Source organism: Rhinoraja longicauda, chromosome 20 (genome assembly GCF_053455715.1).
Source record: "Rhinoraja longicauda isolate Sanriku21f chromosome 20, sRhiLon1.1, whole genome shotgun sequence".
NCBI classification, from domain to species: Eukaryota; Metazoa; Chordata; class Chondrichthyes; order Rajiformes; family Arhynchobatidae; genus Rhinoraja; species Rhinoraja longicauda.
In genome coordinates, this window is record NC_135972.1 from 23,932,987 (window position 1) to 23,955,542 (window position 22,556).

The 22,556-nt window shown below is 49.0% G+C and overlaps 1 protein-coding gene across 2 annotated transcripts in view; it reads right to left on the minus strand.

Moving 5' to 3' along the window:
• rassf3 (Ras association domain family member 3) overlaps nt 1–20,621 on the minus strand; it is a 56,922-nt gene extending 36,301 nt beyond the window's left edge. For both annotated transcript variants that reach the window (XM_078417238.1, XM_078417237.1), the window contains exon 1: nt 20,108–20,621. In XM_078417238.1, coding sequence (XP_078273364.1) covers nt 20,108–20,230 — 123 coding nt within the window. In that variant the 5' untranslated portion in view covers nt 20,231–20,621. The remainder of the gene's footprint in view (nt 1–20,107) is intronic.
• Between the last annotated feature and the right edge of the window lie 1,935 nt (nt 20,622–22,556).

Consider the following 22,556-nt stretch of genomic DNA (forward strand, 5'->3'; position numbering starts at 1 on the left):
ATCTAACTTATTGGAGACCTTTGAACTATCTTTAATTAGGTTTTATTGCACTTTATCTTGCACTAAACGTTATGCCCTTTATCCTGTATTTGTACACTGCGGATAGTTTGACTGAAATCATGTATAGTCTTTTTGCCGACTGGATAGGACACAACAAAAGGCTTTTCCCTGCACCTCAGTACATGTGACAATAAACTAAACCACCCCTAACTACGCTTGGAGAACCTCCAGTTATTATATTATACACTAAATGTTGTACCCTTGATCTGTGCACTGTGTCTTTTCTTTGACTGGATAGCACGTAAACAAAAGCTTTTCACTGTACCTCGGTACACAGAGTCTGAGTCATACAGTGTGGAAACAGGCCCTTCGGCCCAACGCTCACCGACTAACATGTGTCAATATGGATAGGATAGGTTTTGAATGATGTGGGTTTTGGCCCTTATCCCTCTAAACCTGTCCTATCCTTGCACCTGTCTAAATGTCTCTTAAATGTTGCAATAGTCCCTGCCTCAACTACTTCATCCGGCAGCTCGTTCCCTACACCCACCACCCTTTGTGTAAAAAGGTTACCCCTCAGTTTCCTTTTAAATCTCTTTCACCTTAAACCTATGTCCTTTTCTTCTCGATTCCCCTACTCTGGGCAAGAGACTCTGTGCGTTTACCCGATTTATTCCTCTCATAATCTTATACACTTCTATAAGATCACCCGTCATCCTCCTGCGCTCCAACGAATAGAGTCCTAGCTTGTGAGTGTGTGTGTGTATGTGTGTGGGAGTATAAGAGTGTGTGTGCACGCGCATGTTTCTGTGTTTGTGTATGTAAGGATGAACGTTTACAGGCAGTAGAGTCCGAGCCTGCTCAGCCTCTCCCTGTAGATCAGGCCCTCGAGTCCTGGCAACATCTTGCCTGCACCTTTTCCAGCTTGACAATGCACGCGACAATAATAAACAAAACTAATATCAGGTCGCATCGCAGCCAATACAAACCACAACATTAATCATCCCTTCAAGCCTTTTTAGTTTAGTTTCATTTATTATTGTCATGTGTATCAAGGTACAGTACAAAGCTTTGGTGGTGATTCAAAAGATGTACAATCATTCAGAAAGACTATAGCTGATCAGATTGTACTTTTAATATCCTCTCTCTCTACTGCCTGTAAACGCTCATCCTCCTTGCTTATCAAGAGGGGTAACTTTTTCCACACAGAGGGTCATCAGTATATGGAATGAGTTTCATTTAGAGATACAGCACTTTGGCCCGCCGAGTCCACGTCGAACATCAATCCAGCCGTTTACACTGGTTCTATGTTATCCCACTTTCCCATTCACTCCCTGCACACCAGAGGCAACTTCACAGAGGCCAGTTAACCTACAAACCTGTATGTCTTTGGGGATGTGGGAGGAAGCCGGAGCACCCGGACAAAATCCACGTGGTCACAGGGAGAACATACAAACTCCGCACACGAACAGCAACCGAGGTCAGGATCAAACCCAGGCTTCTGGTAATGTGCAGCAGCAGCTCACCAGCTCTGCTACCGAGCTGCCAGAGGAAATAGTTTAGTTTACTTTACTTTACTTTAGAGAAACAGCGTGGAAACAGGCCTTTCAGCCCAATGTGTCCAGGCTAGACAAACTCCGTACAGACAGCACCCATAATCAAGATCAGACCCAGGTCTCGGGCGCTGCAAGACAGCAACTCTACCGCTGCACCACCATGCCACCCTAGTCAGTGAGGTGACATACGTGCGCACACGCACAAACGCTCACACACGCACAAACGCTCACACATACACTGTCACTCACACACAAACACAGACTTTTATGCTCCCACACACATACACACTCACAGGCATACACACACACAGGTGAACACAGACACACATACACTGCCTCACAGACATGCGCGCACACCCACATGCAAACACACAGATACATGCGTGCACGCACTCGTGCTCTCGTACTCACACACATACATACCACACACAAACACACATGTACAGGCAAGTGCGCACACACCCACATGCGTGCGCGCATACGCACATACACACACACTCTCATGCACACACACACTCTCACACACTCTCACACACTCTCACACACACGCACACTCTCATGCACACACGCTGTCTGATCGAGGTACAGCCAATTCCCATACATATGAGAGGAGAGGGAGGTGGAGTTATCTCACTGGCAAGTGAGAGAACGCAGACATTCACGAGGATGTGTGGGGGGGGAAAGCACAGCTCGTTCAGACTCTTTGATGGACTCTGAACCAGCCGGTCCTGTCCGGGGGAGTTGGTGGTGAGAGACACAGGCCTCCCCCCACCACCATGTTCTGCCTCGCTGCCATTCAGTCACTCCTCCAGCAACAGCTGAATATCAGCCCTGCAAAAAACAAACCATTAACCCTCTGGTCGACAAAGGCCTGGGTAGAGTGGATGTGGAGAGGATGTTTCCACTAGTGGGAGAGTCTAGGACCAGAGGGCACAGCCTCAGAATGAAAGGACGTACCTTTGGAAAGGAGATGAGGAAGAATTTCTTCAGCCACAGGGTGGTGAATCTGTGGAATCCATTGCCACGGATGGCAGTGGAGGCCAAGTCATGGGGTATTTTGAAAGTGGAGATTGATAGGTTCTTGATTAGTAAAGGTGTCACAGGTTAAGGGGAGAAGGCAGGAGAATGGGGCAGAGAGGGAAAGAGATCAGCCATGATTGAATGGCAGGGCAGACCCGATGGGCTGAATGGCCTATTTCCACTGCTACCACAGCGTGGCAGCTAGGGTTGCCGACTGTTCCGTATTAGCCGGGACATCCCGTATTTTGCCCCGTTCGGGACCGCCCTTGTCCCGTATTAGTAGGGCTGCCTATAGTAGGGCCGGGCGGCCGCCATTGGTGGAGCGGGAGCACGTGGCCGCTGGCTGGGTGAGGTCACGTGTGGCAGTGACGTCACCCTTTGTCCCTTATTTGGGAGTGAGGAAGTTGGCAATCCGAGTGACAGCGGTAGTGTGCAGGTGTGCAATGCCTGAGGTGTGGATGCTGGTGTGTTGGGAAATGAGGGAAGAGATCGCATTGAATTTTCTTCAAGGCTAGTCTACGTTTGGACTTCTAAGGAGCTTCCATTTTGTGAAGCACACAAAGGCTGTTCACAAGGAAGAAACACAAAGCAGCTGTCAACGCGAGTCTCCGCAGGATAAATAATACAGCAGGTACGATCATTAACACCGCCTTGCTGAATTCTTTCCGTTTGAAACAGATCCTCTTTTCGACCACTTGACACCCCACCTACAGACGCACTGCCGCGATACTAATCCACCATAACCTCTCAACAGTGCCACATTGAAAGACCAGTCTGCCCGTCGGTCTCCTGCTGGCCCTTAGCTCCTCCGTTGACAGATTTTGCGGCACAGTGGCGCAGCGGTAGAGTTGCTGCCTCACAGAGCTACAGGCCCGGGTTCGATTCTGACTACAGGTGCTGTCTGTAGTGTTTGCCATTCTCCCCGTGACCGCGTGGGTTTTCTCCTGGTGATTCAGTTTCCTCCCACTCTTCCCTAGATGTGCAGGTTTGTAGGTTAATTGGGTTCAATAAATTGTCCCTGGTGTGTAGGATAAAACTAGTAAATGGGTGTTCAGTGGTCGGTGCAGACTCGGTGGGCCGAAAGGTCTGTTTCCATGCTGTATCTCTGAACTGGAATAAACACTTCTCTCACGAGACGTATTCCATTAGTCATAGACTCATAGCGTCGTACAGTGCGGAACCAAGCACTACGGCCCAACTTGCCCACACCGACCAACATGTCCCATCTACACCAGTCCCACCTGCCTGCATTTGGTCCAAATCCCCTTAAACCTGTCCTATCCATGCACCTGTCTAAATGTTACTTGAAAGTTGCGAATAGTACCTGCCTTAACTACCTCCTCCGGCAGCCCGTTCCATACACGTACCACTCTTTGCATGAAAAATGTACCCCCTCAGGTTCCTATTAAATCTATCACCCCTCACCTTAAACCTATGCCCTCTGGTTCTTGATTCCCCTACTCTGGGCATGAGACTCTGTGCGTCTACCCGATCTATTCCTCTCATGATCTTATAAACCTCCATCAGATCACCCCTCATCCTGTTCCGCTTCAGTCCTGCAAATTCCCGCTATTTAACCCGAGAATTTGGCGTCACGTTCGGTACAAACATAGTGGGCCGAAGGGCCTGTTCTGGTGCTGTCCAATTGTAAATTCTCTGTACGTAATCTGCCTTCAGACAGAAGCTACAGCTCTTGTTTGCACAGAGTTAATCCCCTGCACCCAAACTTCAAGCAAGCACAAGGTGTAAAAATGTTAAGAATGCAAAGTGACACAGCACAAATGGAGCCTCGGGTTGCTATGGCAAACGGAAAAATAGGGATCCTCGATCAACGTTAATGGCAGATTAATATTCCAATGTGCCTTTGAAGCTTGCTGTATCCAACCTTGTACTTGATTTGCTCGAGCAACTCATGCAAAAAGCATTACGACTAAAGAGCCTGCTGTGTAAAGGGGGGCACAGTGGCGCACTGGTAGAGTTGTTGCCCTGCAGCGCCAGAGACCCGGGTTCGATCCCGACCATGGGTGCTGTCAGTACAGGGTTTGTCCGTTCTCCCCGTAAGCACGTGGGTTTTCCCCGGGTGCTCCGGATTCCTCCCACACTCCAAAGACGTGCAGGTTTGTAGGCTAATTGGCTTTGGTGAGAATTGTAAATTGTCCCCTGGTGCGTAGGGTAGTGCGTAGGGTAGTGCTAGTGCACGGGATGATCGCTGGTCAGGCAATCCGCTGCCACATACGGCGGCAGGCAGTAGATAGGACTGTTCCGTGAACTTTTGCGACTTCATCGGCGCCAAAACGTGACGACTCTTGTGTACTGCCGGGGTGAGGTCTGCTGGGTAACTTTACCGGGTCGTACACAAATCAAAGCATTTCACTGTATCTAAGAATGCATTTGACAGATAAAGTATCATTAACTCATTGAACTCCCCATTCCCAGCTATTCCCAGTCACCCTCTTGCTTAACAAGAATCTAACCGCATTAAAACATGTTCAGGGAATCTGTTTCCATTACCCTTTTGAGGAAGGGCGCAGAGAGTGGTGGATGCCTGCAATGTACTCCCAGAGCAGATATTGGGATCACACACAGTGACTATTTTTAAGAGGTGGAAACGAGGAACTACAGATGCTGGTTTACACCAAAGATAGACACATGGTTCTGGAGCATCTCTGAAGAAAAGATATTGCTGCGTTTCGGGTCAGGACCCTTCTTCGGACTGAAAGTATGGGGGGGGGGGGGAGAGCTGGAGGCGAGAAAAGTCCAGGATTAATCAGAGCCGACCATAAATGACCTCAGGCGGGGCGTTGCTTGGTAGGTCCATTGTTGGCTGGGGAAGGTGTGATCTCAAGAGGGAAATAATGCAGAGAGCCGTGGAACTAGTAAAACCACCAGGGCGGGGGAAGGGGGCAAGGGAAGTGAGTACAAGTAGAGATTACTTAAAATTAGAGATTTCAATGTTCACGTGCGAGAGGTATTTAGAAAGGTACCTAAATAGACATGGCATTGTAGGAAGAATATAGAAACAAGCAACTGCAGGTGCTGGTCAATACACAAAAGGACAATGTGCTGGTGTACTTTACAGATCAGCAGAATCTCTGGAGAACCTATCTCTAGCTAGGTGACGTTTCGAGTTGAGATCTTTCTTCAGACTGAAGAAGGGTCTGGACCCTAAACATCACCTATCTCTGTTCTCCAGAGATGCTGCCTGACCCGCTGAGTTACTCCAACACGTTGTGTCCCTTTACGGCGTAGAAGGAAACGGTCCTAACACAGGCAAATGGGATTGGGGGTCAGCATGGATGTGGAGGGCCAAAGGGCCTGTTTCTAAACTGTACAGCTCCTCAGACTGGCGTTCCCAAGACCCATGGCCCACCAAACTGCCTTCAACTGTGTGTTAAATGGGAGACTTAAACAAATACCCATAATTACAGATTCTTCCACAGGAAGTAACATCCTCCCCACAACAACATCACAAATCCCAAGTACCTGCTCGTTATCCCGTCACACGTGGATTTGCCCTGCATTTGCTGCTCATTAAGGTTTGAAAGAGTTACTCCAGCATTTTGTGTGAGAGATGCTGCCTGACCCGCTGAGTTATTACTCCAGCATTTTGTGATACAAGGTTTGAAAGTATCTCATCAGCTTTACTATAGACTGTAATGTTTAGAGATAAATAATAATAATAATAATAATAATATTCATTTATTGTCATTGCAACGAGTACAACGAAATTAAAAAACAGCCAATCCTGACGGTGCGTACAAACATATATGCAATAAATGCAAAAACAAATAAATACATAAATACAATTAAATTAAGTACAAGATTTTTTAACGGTGTTGCCTAGTGCACAGGTAGTGTTCAGTTCTCGTATGGCCCTGGGGTAAAAACTGTTCTTAAGTCTGTTTGTTCGGGATTTGATTGACCTGAAACGTCGACCAGAGGGCAGATGAACAAACAGACGGTGGCCGGGGTGGGATGGATCTTTTATTATTTTGCCTGCTCTACTGAGGCAGCGCAGGCTGAACAGGTGCTCCAGGGAGGGCAGTGAGCAGCCGATGATTTTCTGGGCCGTCGTGATGACCCTCTGAAGGGCCTTCCTGTCCTTTTCTGAGCAGCTGGCATACCATGTGGTTATACAGTATGCCAGCACACTCTCGATGGAGCAGCGATAGAAGGACAACATGAGCTTCTCCTGCAGGTTGGTTTTCCTGAGGATCCTCAGGAAGTGGAGTCTCTGCTGTGCCTTCTTTACTGTGGTGATGGTGTTGGTAGACCAGGTGAGATCCTCTGCGATGTGCGTACCCAGGAACCTGAAAGCTGGTACCCTTTCCACGCAGACCCCATTGATGTAGAGTGGGTCGTAATCTCCACTGGTTTTTCTAAAGTCAATTATAAGTTCCTTTGTTTTGGAGGAGTTCAGGACCAGATTGTTCACTGAACACCATGCTGCCAGCCTTTGGATTTCATCCCTATAGGCTGTCTCATCTCCTTCTGAGATAAGTCCAACCACAGTCGTGTCATCCGCGAACTTGATGATGGTGTTGGTGGGATGGGTGGGGGCGCAGTCGTGAGTGTAGAGGGAGTAAAGGATGGGGCTCAACACACAGCCCTGTGGTGAGCCGGTGCTCAGTGTAATGGTGGAGGAGAGGTGAGGGCCTATTTTGACTGTCTGGGGGCGGTTGGTCAGGAAGTCCTTGATCCATTTGCAGATGGTTAGGGAAAATCCAAGGTCGGAAAGTTTGGTGACCAGTCTGCTCGGGATGACCGTGTTAAAGGCAGAGCTGAAGTCGAGAAAGAGCATCCTCACATAGCTCCCCTGGTGTTCAAGGTGGGTCAGTGCAGTGTGAAGAGCAGTGTCGATGGCATCCCCTGTAGACCTATTTGCTCTGTAGGCAAACTGGTATGGGTCGAAGGTGGGTGGGAGGCTGGCTTTGATGTGCTGCAGGACCAGTCTCTCGAAGCACTTTGTGATGACCGGTGTGAGTGCTACCGGACGGTAGTCGTTAAGACCGCTGATGACAGGCTTTTTCGGCAGTGGGATGATTATGGCGGACTTCAGGCAGGGAGGGAAGCACGGAAACAGGCCCTTCGGCCCACCGAGTCCGTGCCGACCAGTGATTACCCGTACACTAGCACTAACCTACACACTAGGGGCAATGTACAATCTTTACTGAAGCCAATTAACCTACAATTACCAATAAACCAGTGTAAGAAGGAACTGCAGATGCTGGTTTACACCAATGATGGATACAAAGTGCTGCAGTCAGGCAGGCCACTCAGCGGGTCAGGCAGGCCACTCAGCGGGTCAGGCAGGCCACTCAGCGGGTCAGGCAGGCCACTCAGCGGGTCAGGCAGGCCACTCAGCGGGTCAGGCAGGCCACTCAGCGGGTCAGGCAGGACAATCAGCGGGTCAGGCAGCATCTCTGAGGAAAAGGATGGGTGACGTTTCCGGTTGGAACCCTTTCACAGTCTCAATCTCTTCCACATCTCTTTTCCCCAGAGATGCTGCCTCACCCGCTGTGTCAACCTACAAACCTGCACGTCTTTGGAGTGTGGGAGGAAACTGGAGCACCCGGAGAAAACCCACGGGAAGAACGTACAAACTCCATCCAGACAGCACCCGTAGTCAGGATCGAACCCGGGTCTCTGGCGCTGTGAGGCAGCAACTCTACCACTGCGCCGTCGTGCTGCCCCAAAGCTGCCAGGCCATTCACGACCACCTGAGGCAGGGAGAAGGTTCTTTCCTTTCCCGAGCCCCGGTGGGAATAAAGCCGTCGTCTTGGCACCATTCCCACTAAATGGGCCCCCAGTTAAAACTAATCACCCCCTCACACTTCACCCTCTCTGTAATTAAGTATGTGCAACATCTGCCTGTATAAAAGAAAGCATAGACAACTGAGAATGTACCACAAGCACAAAATATGGACTTGATTAAAGAGAAGGAAGGTAAGTGATTTACTGCAGAGTTGGAAGTAACAGCTTTCAAATGATATACTATTTGTGTCCATTAACTGCTGCCAGAGTAACACTACAACTACAATTATCAGGTCGTTGGATTAGATTAAGTTTTTAAATAGGTCTCAAGATCCTTCTCTCCTCAAAATCCAGACCATTCAGAGCTCCCACCACCATCCATGCAAAGCTCTTATCTACTATAAACCCACTGACTCGCACAGCTATCTGGACTACACTTCTTCCCACCCTATCTCCTGCAAAAAGTCTATCCCCTACTCCCAATTCCTCCGTCTACGCCACATCTGTGCCCGGGATGAGGTGTTTCACACTAGGGCTTCAGAGATGTCCTTATTCTTCAAGAAACGGGGCTTCCCCTCTTCCATTATAGATGAGGCTCTCACTGGGGTCTCTTCTATATCCCGCAGCTCCACTCTTGCTCCCCCTCCCCCCATTCGTAACAAGGACAGAAACCCCCTCATTCTCACCTTCCACCCCACCAGCCAGCGTATCCAACCAATCATCCGCCAACATTTCCGTCACCTACAACGGGACCCCACCACTGGCCACATCCTCCCATCCCCTCCCCTCTCTGCGTTCCGCAGAGACCGCTCCCTCCGTAACTCCCTGGTCCACTCGTCCCTTCCTACCAAACCACCCCATCCCCGGACACTTTCCCCTGCAACCGCAGGAGATGCAACACTTGTCCCATTACCTCCCCCCTCAACTCCATCCAAGGACCCAAACAGTCTTTCCAGGTGAGACAGAGGTTCACCTGCACCTCCTCCAACCTCATCTATTGCATCCGCTGCTCTAGATGTCAACTTCTTTACATCGGCGAAACCAAACGCAGGCTCGGCGATCATTTCGCTCAATACCTTCGCTCAGACCGTCTTAACCAACCTGATCTCCCAGTGGCTGAGCACTTCAACTCCCCCTCCCACTCCCAGTCTGACCTTTCTGTCATGGGCCTCCTCCAGTGCCATAGTGAGGCCCATCGGAAATTGGAGGAACAGCACCTCATATTTCGCTTGGGCAGCTTGCAGCCCAGCGGTATGAACATCGACTTCTCCACCTTTAGATAGTTCCTCTGTCCCTCTCTTCCCCTCCCCCTCCCCAGTTCTCCCTCTATCTTCCTGTCTCCACCTATATCCTTCCTTTGTCCCGCCCCCCTGACATCAGTCTGAAGAAGGGTCTCGACCCGAAACATCACCCATTCCTTCTCTCCTGAGATGCTGCCTGACCTGCTGAGTTACTTCAGCATTTTGTGAATCAAGCCCTTACACGGTCATTTGTCCACTTCAATGAAGAAGGGTCCTGACCCAAAACGTCACCCATCCTTTTTCTTCTGAGATGTTGCCTGACCTGCTGAGTTACTCCAGCACATTGAGGCCTTTTGTGTATCATCTGGCATCTGCAGTTCTTTGTTTCTACATAAAGGAACAGGCCCTTCCCCCACCTAGCCCACGCCCACCATTATTGCACTCGGTATAATAGTATATCTGATCTGATTGTATCGGGTCCAAAACAAAGCTTTTCACTGCACCAAGGTACATGTGACACCAACACCTCTACTTCCTTAGAAGGCTTAGAATGTTCGGCATGTCCCCAACAACTCTCACCAACTTCTCGTCGTTGTGGATACCCCTCGAGGTCGAGGATGATGGTCTATGTTCCATTGTTTTTATGAACTGTCAGGTGGCTTATGAGTCCAATCCTGGCTTTGAAACTTCTTCGGCCTTCAGGGCAGGTAATTCCAGATGTCAGATCGGGCTTTGGTTGTTGCAGCCTCTCTTTCCGTTTACTTCTCTTTTCTTCTAATTCTGCGCATCTGTTGGCTTTGAAGGTCGCTGTTCCTTTTTGGATGATGGTTTGCCAGAGTTTCCTGTCCTTGGCGTTGGTTTCCCAATTGCCGATGTTGATTTCACATTTCTTCATGCTGGCTTTTAAGGCGTCTTTGGATCTCTTCTTTTGTCCGCCTCTTTTACATTTGCCTTCTTTAAGCTGGGAGTAGAAGGTTTGCTCTGGTAGATGCTCGTCTTTCATCCGAACAACATGGCCACTCTATCTTAGTTGGTTCCTGATGATGAAAGCTTCGATGCTTGATGTTTTCGCTTCATTCAGCACGCTGACGTTGGTTCTTCTGTCTTCCCAGCCGATATTTAAGCTGCTTCGAAGACATCGTTGATGGAACTTTTCAAGTGTTTTCGGATGGCGTGGGTATGTTGTCCTGGTTCCTGATGCATTCAGGAGCGTTGGAATCACCACTGCTTTGTACACTTAACATTTTGGTGTCTGTTCGGATGTCACGATTTTGAAAGACTCGTTCGAAGACGTCCAGCACACTTAAGACGATGTTGGATCTCGTCATCAAGGTCGACATTGGAGGAGAGGTGACTTCCAAGGTACGGAAAGTGATCCACATTTTCCAGGGTTGTTTCACCCAGTTGACTTCTACAGATGCGCTGTAGAAAACATTTCTTCAGGATGCACCACAACATGTTAGGAATTACAATGAGCTATGGACACAGCCCAGACCATCGCACTAACCAACCTCCCTTCCATTGACCCCATCTACACGGCACACAGCCCCAGGCAAGGCCACCAGCATGACCAAGGACTAGTCTCATCCTGGCCACTCCCTCTTCCCCATTCAGGCAAGGGATGCAGGTTTGAAAACGCACTCCTCCAGATCCAGGGACAGTTACTTCCCAGCTGTTATCCGGCAACTGAACCACCCTATCACCAACTCCTGACCTCCCATCTACCTCACTGGAGACCCTCAGAATATCTTTCATTGGACTCTACCTTGCCGACTAAATGCTATTACCTTCACCCTGTATCTGTACACTGTGGACGGCTCGATTACAATCATGTATTGTCTTTCCGCTGACTGGATAGCCCGCAACTAAAGATTTCCACTGTGCCTCTCGTTACACCTGACAATAAATGAAACTAAACTAATAAACCTAAACATCAAGCCTGCCAATTTCCTTCCTTCTGAAGTTAGACACAAAAAGCTGAGCTGAAGTAACTCAGCGGGTCAGGCAGCATCTCTGGAGAGAAGGAATGGGTGACGTTTTGGGTCAAGACCCTTCTTCAGATGAAGGGTCTCGGCCCGAAACGTCACCCATTCCTTCTCTCCAGAGATGCCGCCTGTCCCGCTGAGTTACTCCAGCTTTTTGCGTCCATCTTCGGTTTAAACCAGCGTCTGCAGTTCCTTCCTAAACGTTTCCTTTCCTTCTCCGCACTTCAACGTCACCGAACCTTTAAGCCTCCACAGTCGGTGGTTGTTGAGCGAGGTGGGACATGGAGAGTTGGTGAAAGGGTGCCACGTAAATGCAAATCTCTCTCTCTCTCCAGCCTCGCCCCAGAGTGATGTCACTCCACACTCAAGTAAAGTTGCTCTTGGAATGCAGGCCACGCAGTCTCGGCGAGGTTCATCGTTACTCCCTCCCCGACAGGTGACCTTTAGCTTGGACGGTACGGGGATTTCCACTCAACGCCGTCACAGCCCGCAGAGAAACAACCACCTCACAATACGTCGTGAACAGCAAGGGAATAAAGTCACCCATGAAGGAAAAAACCAAACCCATCCTGAATGGTGTTTGTCTTCAGTTTAGAGATGGAGTCGTAGAGTCAAACAGCATGGAAACTAAACTAAACTTCCCTCACAAAATGCATTCCATTAGTCACAAAGTCATACAGGCCCCTCAGCCCAACCTGCCCACACCAACCAACAAGCCCCATCTACACCAGTCCCACCTGCCTGCGTTTGGCCCTTATCCCTCTAGACGTAACCCATCCAGCTTTTTGTGTCTATTTTGTGACCAGTCTGAAGAAGGGTCTCGACCCGAAACGTCACCCATTCCTTCTCTCCCGAGATGCTGCCTGACCTGCTGAGTTACTCCAGCGTTTTGTGACTAAAAACCTTCGATTTGTACCAGCATCTGCAGTTATCTTCTTATACTAACCTATCCATGTACCTGTCTAAATGTTCCTTAAACATTGCAATAGTATCTGCCTCAACTACCTCCTCTGGCAACTCAATCCATACACCCACCACCCTCTGTGTAAAGAAGTTGCCCCTCTGGTTTCTATTAAATCTTTCCCCCCTCCTCACCTTAAACCAATGTCCTTCTCGATTCCACTACCCCGAGTAAAAGACTCTGTGCATTTACCCTATCTATTCCTCTCATGATCTTGTACACCTCTAGAATCCTCATCCTCCTACGCTCCAAGGAACATAGTCCTAGCCTGCTTAACCTCTCCCTACAGTGTGGAAGCCAGTGCTTCGGCTCACAGATGCTGACCATCAATCACCCATTCACACTCTTTCTATGTTATCCCACTTTCCCATCCACTTCCGACACACCACGGGTCATTTTACAGAGGCCAATTAACCAATGTCTTTGGAGTGTGGGAGGAAAATAGAGCACCCGGAGAAAATCCACGCGGTCACAGAGAGCGCGTGCAAACTCCACACAAACAGCGCCCGAGGTCAGGTTCGAACCGGGGTCTCTGGTGCTGTGAGGCAGCAGCTCCTCCCGCTGCGCCACTGGTTTCACACATGGACAGTAACGGGTTCATGTTAACACTGTCGACAAGGGTGGTTTTTGTAATGCAATTAGTGTCAACACTGCTTTCCATTCTTGTACATAACAAGGGTCTTGAGTGGTTCTTAAAGGCAATCACATCTCAGTGACAAATGGATTTAAATGGCCTGCAAAGACTACAAATCACCCGGGGCCACATTCCGGCTGGCCCGGGATCACGAGGTGCCAATGAGCTGATGGATGCAAGTGAGGAGAGGCTGGAAACGCTGGAATCTTGAACAAAATACAAAGTGCTGGAGGAATTCAGCGGGAGAGGCAGACGATGTTTCGGGTCGGGACGCTTCTTCAGACCAATCGATCATAGTCAGTGAGAGGTGAGGGTGGAACAAAGCCTGGCAAGGTACAATACAATACAATATATCTTTCTTGTCATTGTACAGGGGTACAACGAGATTGGGAATGTGCCTCCCATACGATGCAATAATTTAATTAGCTAGTCAGTATTAATTTAAACAACCCAACGAACACGATACGATAGAACTTTATTTATCCCAGGAGGGAAATTGGTCAAGTGCTGGAGTGAGTACAAAGTGCTGGAGTAACTGAAGAAGGGCCTCGACCCAAAACGTCACCCATTCCTTCTCTCCAGAGATGCTGCCTGTCCCGCTGAGTTACTCCAGCATTTTGTGTCTATCTTCAGGTATACACCAGCATCTGCAGTTCCAGGAGTAACTCAGCAGGTCAGGCAGCATCCCCGGATGGGTGGCGTTCCGTTCGGGATCCCCCGATGAAAGGGTCTTCCACATACAAGGTGGCGAGAAAATCTGGAACCATCCTCCCCAAAATGTGTAGTGGGGAACTGCAGACGCTGGTTTAAACCAAAGACAGACACAAAACGCTGGAGTAACTCAGCGGCTAATCACAGCTATGTTCACATGATGTTGTGGCCACTGCCACTGAGGCAGCATCTCTGGAGAAAAGGAGTAGGCGACGTTTTGGGTCGTGACCCCCTATTCTTTTTCTCCAGGATTGCTGCCTGACCCGCTGAGTTACTCCAGTTTTTTGTGACCATCTTTCCCCGAAATGTATTTCACATTGGGCTAACCGTTCACTTTAAATCTGAGATTGGCCATCAAGGCTCGAGAGTAGAGGCAAGGTGAAATGAAGGCCACGGGTTTGTTATCATCTCATTAAAAGTTACGGGAGAGTAAACAGCTTCCCCCTGTCCTTGCATTTTCTGCTAAAGACATAATAAACTCCGACCATATCTTTTCCTTCCTCAGCACGGGGGTGGTGTTTTGTCTTGTTACCAGATCTACTTGAAAAGCACGGGGTGTTCTCATTGTAAGGCCAGCAAGTGTAGGTGGAAGAATCTGCAGCAGTTAATGCAGGGCAATAATGGTGTGTGTGTGCGTGTAAGTTAAGTGTATGTGGGTGTGTATGTATGAGTGTGTGTGTGTGTGTGTGTGTGTGTGTGTGTGTGTGTGTGTGTGTGTGTCTGTGTGTGTGTGTGTGTGTGTGTGTGTGTGTGTGTGTGTGTGTATGTTTGTATGTGTAAGTGCATGTGTAAGTGTAGATAGACACAAAAAGCTGGAGTAACTCAGTGGGTCAGGCAGCATCTCTGGTGAAAAGGAATATGTGACGTTTCGGGTTGAGACCCTTCCTCAGACTGAGAATCAGGGGAAAGCGAAATGAGAGATATAGACGGCATGTGTGCATGTGTAATTTTATGTGTGTGCGTGTAAGTGCATGGTTGTGTGTATATTTTGAGTGTATATCTGTAAGTGTAGGTATGTAAGTGTATGTACGAGTGTAATTGTGTGTATCTGTAAGCGTGCATATTTTTAAACGTTTATGTGTGAGTGTATGTGTTTTAAACTGGGTTTTAATATGTGCTGAATTGTCAATCTGCACACACACATTGGAGCAATGTTGTTTATATTTAGAATGAATAAAAATACACGCCTCACGAATACTCGGCACTGCTAATAAACTCAGTGGCCACAACATCATGTGAACATAGCTGTGATTAGCTGCTGTAGATACCAAGAGGCTGTACTTGCAGCTCCAATGAAGTCTTGACTAAACACATCCCGGACAAGGAGAATCTACACTGAGAAAACAGCAGCAATCTAACGGGAATGTTGGAACACCAGGGGTACATATGCATAAACATAAATGGTACATATACATAAACAGATTTTATCACCACTCTACATGTGGTAGACACCTTCTTCAGGGGTCCAGACCAAAACATCACCTATCCATTTTCTCCAGTGATGCTGCCTGACCTGCTGAGTTGCACCGGCACTTTGTATCTATCTATCTACCTATCTATGCAAAAAAAATATTTCAGGGAATGCGTTTCAGTAAAGGGCACAAAGTGCTGGAGTAACTCGGCTGGTCAGGCATGAACATCTCTGGAGACCATGGATAGGTGACGTTTCGAGTCGGGACCACTTCTGGCGAGAGAGGGGAGGATGCTCGGGCTACAGCAAAGCGGCAGAGGAGTGGAACAAAGGGGATTGGGTTGGAAGGAACCAGCATAGGCCCACTCCCGCTTCTCCCCTCGCTCATCAGGCAAGAGGTACAGGAGCGTGAAAACACACACCTCCAGACTCAGGGACAGTTTCTTCCCAACTGAACCATCCTATCACCAACTAGAGAGTGGTCCTGACCTACCATCTACCTCATTGGAGACCCTCGGACTATCTTTAATTGAACTTTATCTTGCACTAAGCGTTATTCCCTTCATCCTGAATCTGTGCACTGTAGACGGCTTGATTGTAATCCTGTATAATCTTTCTGCGAACTGGAGAGCAGGCGGCAAGAATGCTTTCTGAATGCTAGGGCGGCACAGTGGCGCAGTGATAGAGTTACTGCCGTACAGCGCTTGCAGCGCCGGAGACCCGGGTTCGATCCCAGCTACGGGTGCTGTCTGTAGGGAGTTTGCACGTTCTCCCTGTGACTGCGTGGATTTTCTCCGGGTGCTCCGGTTTCCTCCCACATTCCAAAGACGTGCAGGTTTGTAGGTTAATTGGCTTCGGTAAAATTGTCCCCAGTGTGTACTATAGGACTAGTGTACGGGAGGTGGGGAGGTGGAGATCGCTAGTCAGTGCGGACTCGGTGGCTCAAAGGTTTCCACGCTGTATCTCTAAATTAAACTGAGTGAAATATGTAACATACGTGACAGGGGTATAAATAGTGTGGAAATGTGATATCTGGTGCTTTCAAGTTTAAACCGATAACCCATCAGGATGCAATTGAATCAACATGTCTTCAGGCTCAGGAGGAGGAGAGGAGCTCCAGCAGCGATGGACCTGCCACTGAAGTTGCCGCTCGAGATGTTGGACAACATCGGCCAGCAGACCACCCAGTATTACTCAACTCCACTCTTTATCACTTAGCAAGCCCGGCCATCCCGATCCCAGCTGGCTTCGCTCAGAGAGAGCTCACAACCCTCCTCTGTGAACACAAGGCCCGACCTCCTACCCCCCCCCCCCTCTACCTCGGCTGCAGGAGGCATCCTTGGGACACGAAGGGTGAAGATGGCCAGGCGAGGAGAGGGGCGACAGTCCGGACGGAGGTGATGGCTGGAGGCCCTGCAGCAGCCTGGGACTTTAGGCTTTAGAGATACAGCACGGGAACAGGCCCTTCGGCCCACAGAGTGCACCCCGGCCAGTGATCCCCACACACTTACACCAATTTACAATTTTTATCAAAGCCAATTAACCTAAAAACCTGCACGTCTTTGGAGTGTGGGAGGAAACTGGAGCACCCGGAGAAAACTCATACGGTCACGGGGAGAACGTACAAACTCCATACAGACAGCAGCCGTAGTCAGGATCGAACCCGGGCCTCTGGCGCTGTGAGGCAGCAACTCCACCGCTGCTCCACCGTGCCGCCTCTGGGGCTCGCCTGGATGGGGCGCCGTTGCGGGAGACCGAACCCACGGACCGACCGGACTGGACTTTGAAAATGGCGCCAAAACCTGGCGACACTTCGTGCTGACTCAGTGGACTATTTCTGTACACTCTGTACTTCATCAGGGATTGTGCTTGGGCATGGTGATACTTTACTGAACTGTATGCAAAATAAAAGTTTCACTGTGCCTCCGTACATGAGGTGATAAAGAACCATTCAACCATTAACTGCAGCCACTGCTGCAGTGTTTGAACCAAAGCAGCACTTTGAGTAAGATACCCTCCCTTAATGCAATACCGACCACACAACACAGTGGCAATACAATTAATAAACAGTAACCTGGATAGCGGAAGAACTATTCCAATCTTCCAAACAAGAGATTATTTCACATACAGAGCTGATATAAGGAACTGCAGACACTGGAGTCTCAAGCAAAACACAAAGTGCTGGAGGAACTCGGAAGGGTCAGGCAGTGGAGGGAGTGGAAAGACAACATTAACTGGCTCGGTGACGTTTTGGGTTGGGTTCTGAAGAAGAGGCCCGGCCTCAAATGCCATCTGTCCATTCCTTCCATTGGTGCTGCCTCACCTGCTGAGTTCCTCCAGGACTTTGAGTTTTGCTCGAGGTTCCAGCATCTGCAGTTCTCTGTGTCTCCAAAATCAGAAGTGCAAATGTAAGATGGAAACACGAGGAGCTGCAGATGCTGGAATGTTCTGGTCACTTTACTCCTTTCCCCATCCCCACACACTCATCTCCCACCCCCCCGAGTTACCTATATCCCCCTACTCCATCAGTCTGAGGAAGGGTCACAACCCAAAACGCTGTCTGCCCAATCCCTCCATGGTAGAGCTGCTGCCTCACAGCACCAGGGACCCGTGTTCGATCCTGACTTCAGGTGCTGTGTGTGTGTGGAGTTTGCTCATTCTCCCTGTGACCACGTGGGTTTCCTCCGGGTGCTCCAGTTTCCTCTCACATCCCAACGACTTGCGAGTTTGTACGTTAATTGGCCCTCTGTAAATTGCCCTTAGTGTGTCGGGAGTGGATGCGAAAGTTGGATAGCAGAACTAATGCGAATGGGTAATGTGAATGGATGGTCGGCGTGGACTCGGTGGGCCGAAGGGCCTGTTTCCGTGCTGTACCTATCTCTCTCTCTCTCAGATGCTGCCTCACCTGTCGAGTTCCTCCAGTACTTTGTATTTTACTGCAAGTATAATGATGCATTCTCTCTCCTCAGATGCTGCCTGACCTACTGAGTATTTCTGACATTTTGTGCTTTAAATCTGGGACTGCAACTTTTTGCTTTTGAGTTACTTAACCAAAAACACAAGACAGGTTCTGTTTAAACTCACCCTCAACGAGATTGGTAAAAAAAAAATCATATAGAGTCATTCATAGCTGCCTGTCCACATACAATCTCTTATCTCTGACTACAGACAGTCCTTGCTGATAATTGTACAGAACTGCCTGCCAGGGCAATTACCCCACGTGTAATCCGCCCCATCACCTCAACTAAACATCGACCTCACTTTCCAAAAGGAGCCCCATAAATATTAGTAGTGCCTCGGTCAGAAAGTAAATATTTTATTTCAGTGCCACAAATAAAAGGTGTGTACTGTTGGCAACGAGGCATACAGACCGGTTGCCAAGGACTCAAAGGTTTACAGTGCACAGGGAGACTGTGTCGAAGAGTTATGGAGTCACAGAGTCATAGAGTATGGAAACAGGCCCTTCAGCCCAACTTGCCCACACCGACCAACTTGCCCACACCGACCAACATGCCCCATCTACACTAGTCCCACCTGCCCTCGTTTGGCCCATATCCCTCTCAACCTAAATGATAGATGTTATCTATTCTGGTTTGTATAATTAGCAGAGAGACAAGGAAAAACGCCATTACTGGGATCTTGAGCAAAACAACACAAAGTGCCGGTGGAACTCAGCAGGTCGGGTAGCATCTGTGGAGGGAAGGCACAAAAACGGGACCCTTCGGACTGAGTCCCGGCCAACAAATGTCGTCTTGTCTCTCCCTGGTGCAGATGCTGAGTTACTCCAGCAAACATAAGACACAACGTGCTGGATGGAGTCAGCCGCATCCCTGGAGAACACACAGAGAGAGGCGACGTTTCGGGTCGGGACCCTTCTTCAGACTGAAGCCGTGTCCCTCAGTTTGAAGAAGGGTCCTGACCAAGTGCAGACACAGAGTGCTGGAGTCAGCCGCATCCCTAGAGAGGGCTTCAGTCTGAAGAAGGGTCCTGACCAAGTACAGACACAGAGTGCTGGAGTAAATCAGCGGGCCAGGCAACATCTCTGGGGAAAGATATTGACTCTGGGTGATATTTGGAGTCGAGACCCTTCTTCAGACTCTGCCAAGCCAAATAGTGGGGGGCTGGAACACATTGCCAGGGGTGGTGGTGATGGTGAAGGCAGATACCATAGTGGTGTTTAAGAGACTATGATAGGCGCATGGAAGTGCAGGTAATGGAGGGATATGGATCATGTGAGGGCAGATTACATCAGTTTGTTACATCAATGACATCATGTTCGGCGCAAACATTGTGGGTCGAATGGCCCGATCCCCTGCTGTACTCTTCTATTATACAAATAAATTTGACTTGACTTGACTTATATTCTGACATGAACCGTCACTTCTCCACGTCCTCCACAGATGCTGACTGACTAGTCGCGTTACTCCAGCACCTTTTTTTTATTTTGTTTGTAAACCAGCATCTGCCCTTCGTGGAAACGAGGAAACTGCAGATGCTGGTTAACGCACAAAATGACTCAAAGTGCCGGAGTAAACTCGGCGGGTCTGGCAGCACCTCAGTCTGAATGAAGAAGGGGTCTCGACCCGAAACATCACCCATTCCTTTTCTCCCAGAGACGCTGCCTGACCCGGCTGAGCTCCTCCAACACTTCGTGTCTTTTTTTTTTTTAAATTGAGCACCTGCAGTTAGTTCCTTGGGTCTACAAGTCCCTCCGGCACTTTTGTGCTTTGCTAATGCAATTAGGATATCGCTCTCTCTTTGCCTTGCAAAGGAGTCAGGCGTCCAGCCAGCAAATGCACATATATACACAACACACACACTCACACACACTCACCCGCTCGGGTTTAGCCTTAGCTTGAGGCTTCTTGAAGAAGGAAGTTCTTGCAGTGAAAAAGAATTCTCCAGAGTCCTCTTCTAGACTGCTGTAGCCACTGCTCATCGTGCTGTTCCACGTCATGTGTCCACACTCTCTCTCCCTCTCTCTCTCTCTCTCTATATATATATATATATATATATATATTTGCAGATTGTTTCACCCAGGCTAACACTGGGATAGTTTCTCCCCCACCAACCTCAGTTCCCCATCGCTTACGCCGATCCCACTTGAAGTCTTGACATTCTACAAGGAGAATCTAATTCTTCCTCCTCCCTCTTTCTCTCTCTCTCTCTCTCTCTCCTCCCCTCCTTTCCAAGTGCACTTGGCTGCGAACTTCCTCCCAAGTGCTAGAAATATTTATAAACTTTGGGAGAAAAAAAACCTTTTAAAAACAACGTTGAACTCAGAGAGAGAGAGTGGGAGAGAGAGAGGGAGAGAGAGAGAGAGAGAGAGAGCCGGCACACAGGCAGTAAGGTTCCCACCGCAAGGTTGACTGTGCCTGACAACAAATCAGCTGCTGCACTGCTTCTGAAACTCACACCCACCCACTCGCTGGCGAGATGAAGTCATCGGCATCCAACAGCCTCCACGGTTCGCAATCAGCTCGGCTTCCTGGATCATTCACAACCACAACCGTTAGGGGTTGAGTCGAACTGGAGGTTGTAACAATTATCTGCAACTTGCATTAAGCAAGTGTCAACTCACAAAGGTGGGGATTCTGCAAAAAGTTCGTCCTTAAATGGAAGGTATTCATTCACAAAATGCTGGAGTAACTCAGCAGGTCAGGCAGCATCTCAGGAGAGAAGGAATGGGTGACGTTTCGGGTCGAGACCCTTCTGCAGATTTGTACCAGCATCTGCAGTTATCTTCTTATACTTATCGTCCTTAAATGGTTGTGGTATTCATAGTTCACCCCCCCCTGTGCTAAAGGGAGATTGAAGGGGGGGGGGGGGGACTGCAGATGCTGGTTTAAATCGAAGGTAGACACAAAATGCTGGAGTAACTCAGCGGGACAGGCAGACTGAAGAAGGGTCTCGACCCCAAACGTCACCCATTCCTTCTCTCCTGAGATGCTGCCTGTCCTGCTGAGTTACTCCAGCATTTTGTGCCTACCTTGGCTCTATGTATATACAGGGTAAACAGATCACAAAGTTAGAGCGTTAAAAAGTTTAGTTTAGTTTAGTTTAGATACACAATGGGGTTCAATAGTACTTTATTTGACACGTGTATGAGGAACAGTGAAATTCCTTTTTGAATACAGTTCCATGCTAGTTCCATCACTATTCATACACAACGTGTATGAAGGAGCTGCAGATGCTGGTTGAAAGCAAAGATAGACAGAAAAAGCTGGAGTAACTCAGCGGGACAGGCAGCATCTCTGGAGGCGACGTTTCAGGTCGAGACCATTCTGAAGAAGAAGGGTCTGAAGGAGTTGTCTCGACCCGATACGTCACCTATCCGTTACTTAGATACATCTTATATAAGCATCTCGGATGCATCACAGGCCCTTCGGCCCACCAAGTCCACGCCGACCACAATCACCCCGCAATCACTAGTCTGTCCTGCACATTAGGTACAATTTACAGAAGGCAATTAGCTTCCAAACTTGCACGTCCTTGGGATGTGGGAGGAAACCGGAGCACCCGGAGAAAACCCACGTGGTCACGGGGAGAACGTGCAAACTCCACACAGGCAGCGACCAAGTGTTGGAGGTGACACAAGGAATTGCAGATGCTGGGATCTTGAGCAAAGTACAAAGTGACGGAGGAATTCGGCGGGTCAGGCAGCATCTGTCTATCAAAGCCCCCTCTTGCCTGTGTCCACCTATTGCCTGCCCCTCCTCTTTGCCACCTTTCTTCCCCCCCCTTTTTCTCCAGTGATACTGAGTTACTCCAGCACTTTGTGTTTTGCACAAGCTTCTGGCATCTGCAGTTCCTTGTGTCCGGGTTTACATGGTGCAGAGTGGTGGAAAACCTGCCGCAGTTTGGTATGAAGTCGTTTCTCATCAGTCTGTAGAAGGTCCCAACCCAAAACGTCGCCTATCCACTTTCTCCAGCGATGCTGCCTGACCCACTGAGTTACTCCAGCACTTTGTGTCTTATTTTGTTACCATCACATGAGTGGAAAAGATCGGTTAAAAGCACGGAGACTCTTGCCCGGAGTCAGAATGATGCAGTGTGGAAACAGGCCCCACTTGCCCACACCAGCCAACATGTCCCAGCTACGCTAGTCCCACCTGCCTGCGTTTGGCCTATATCCCTCCAAACCTGTCCCATCCATGTACCTGTCTAACTGTTTCAGAAATGTTAGGATAGCCCCTGCCTCAACTACCTCCTCTGGCAGCTTGTTCCATACACCCACCACCCTTTGTGTGAAGTGGGGGAATCGAGATCCAGAGGACATAGGT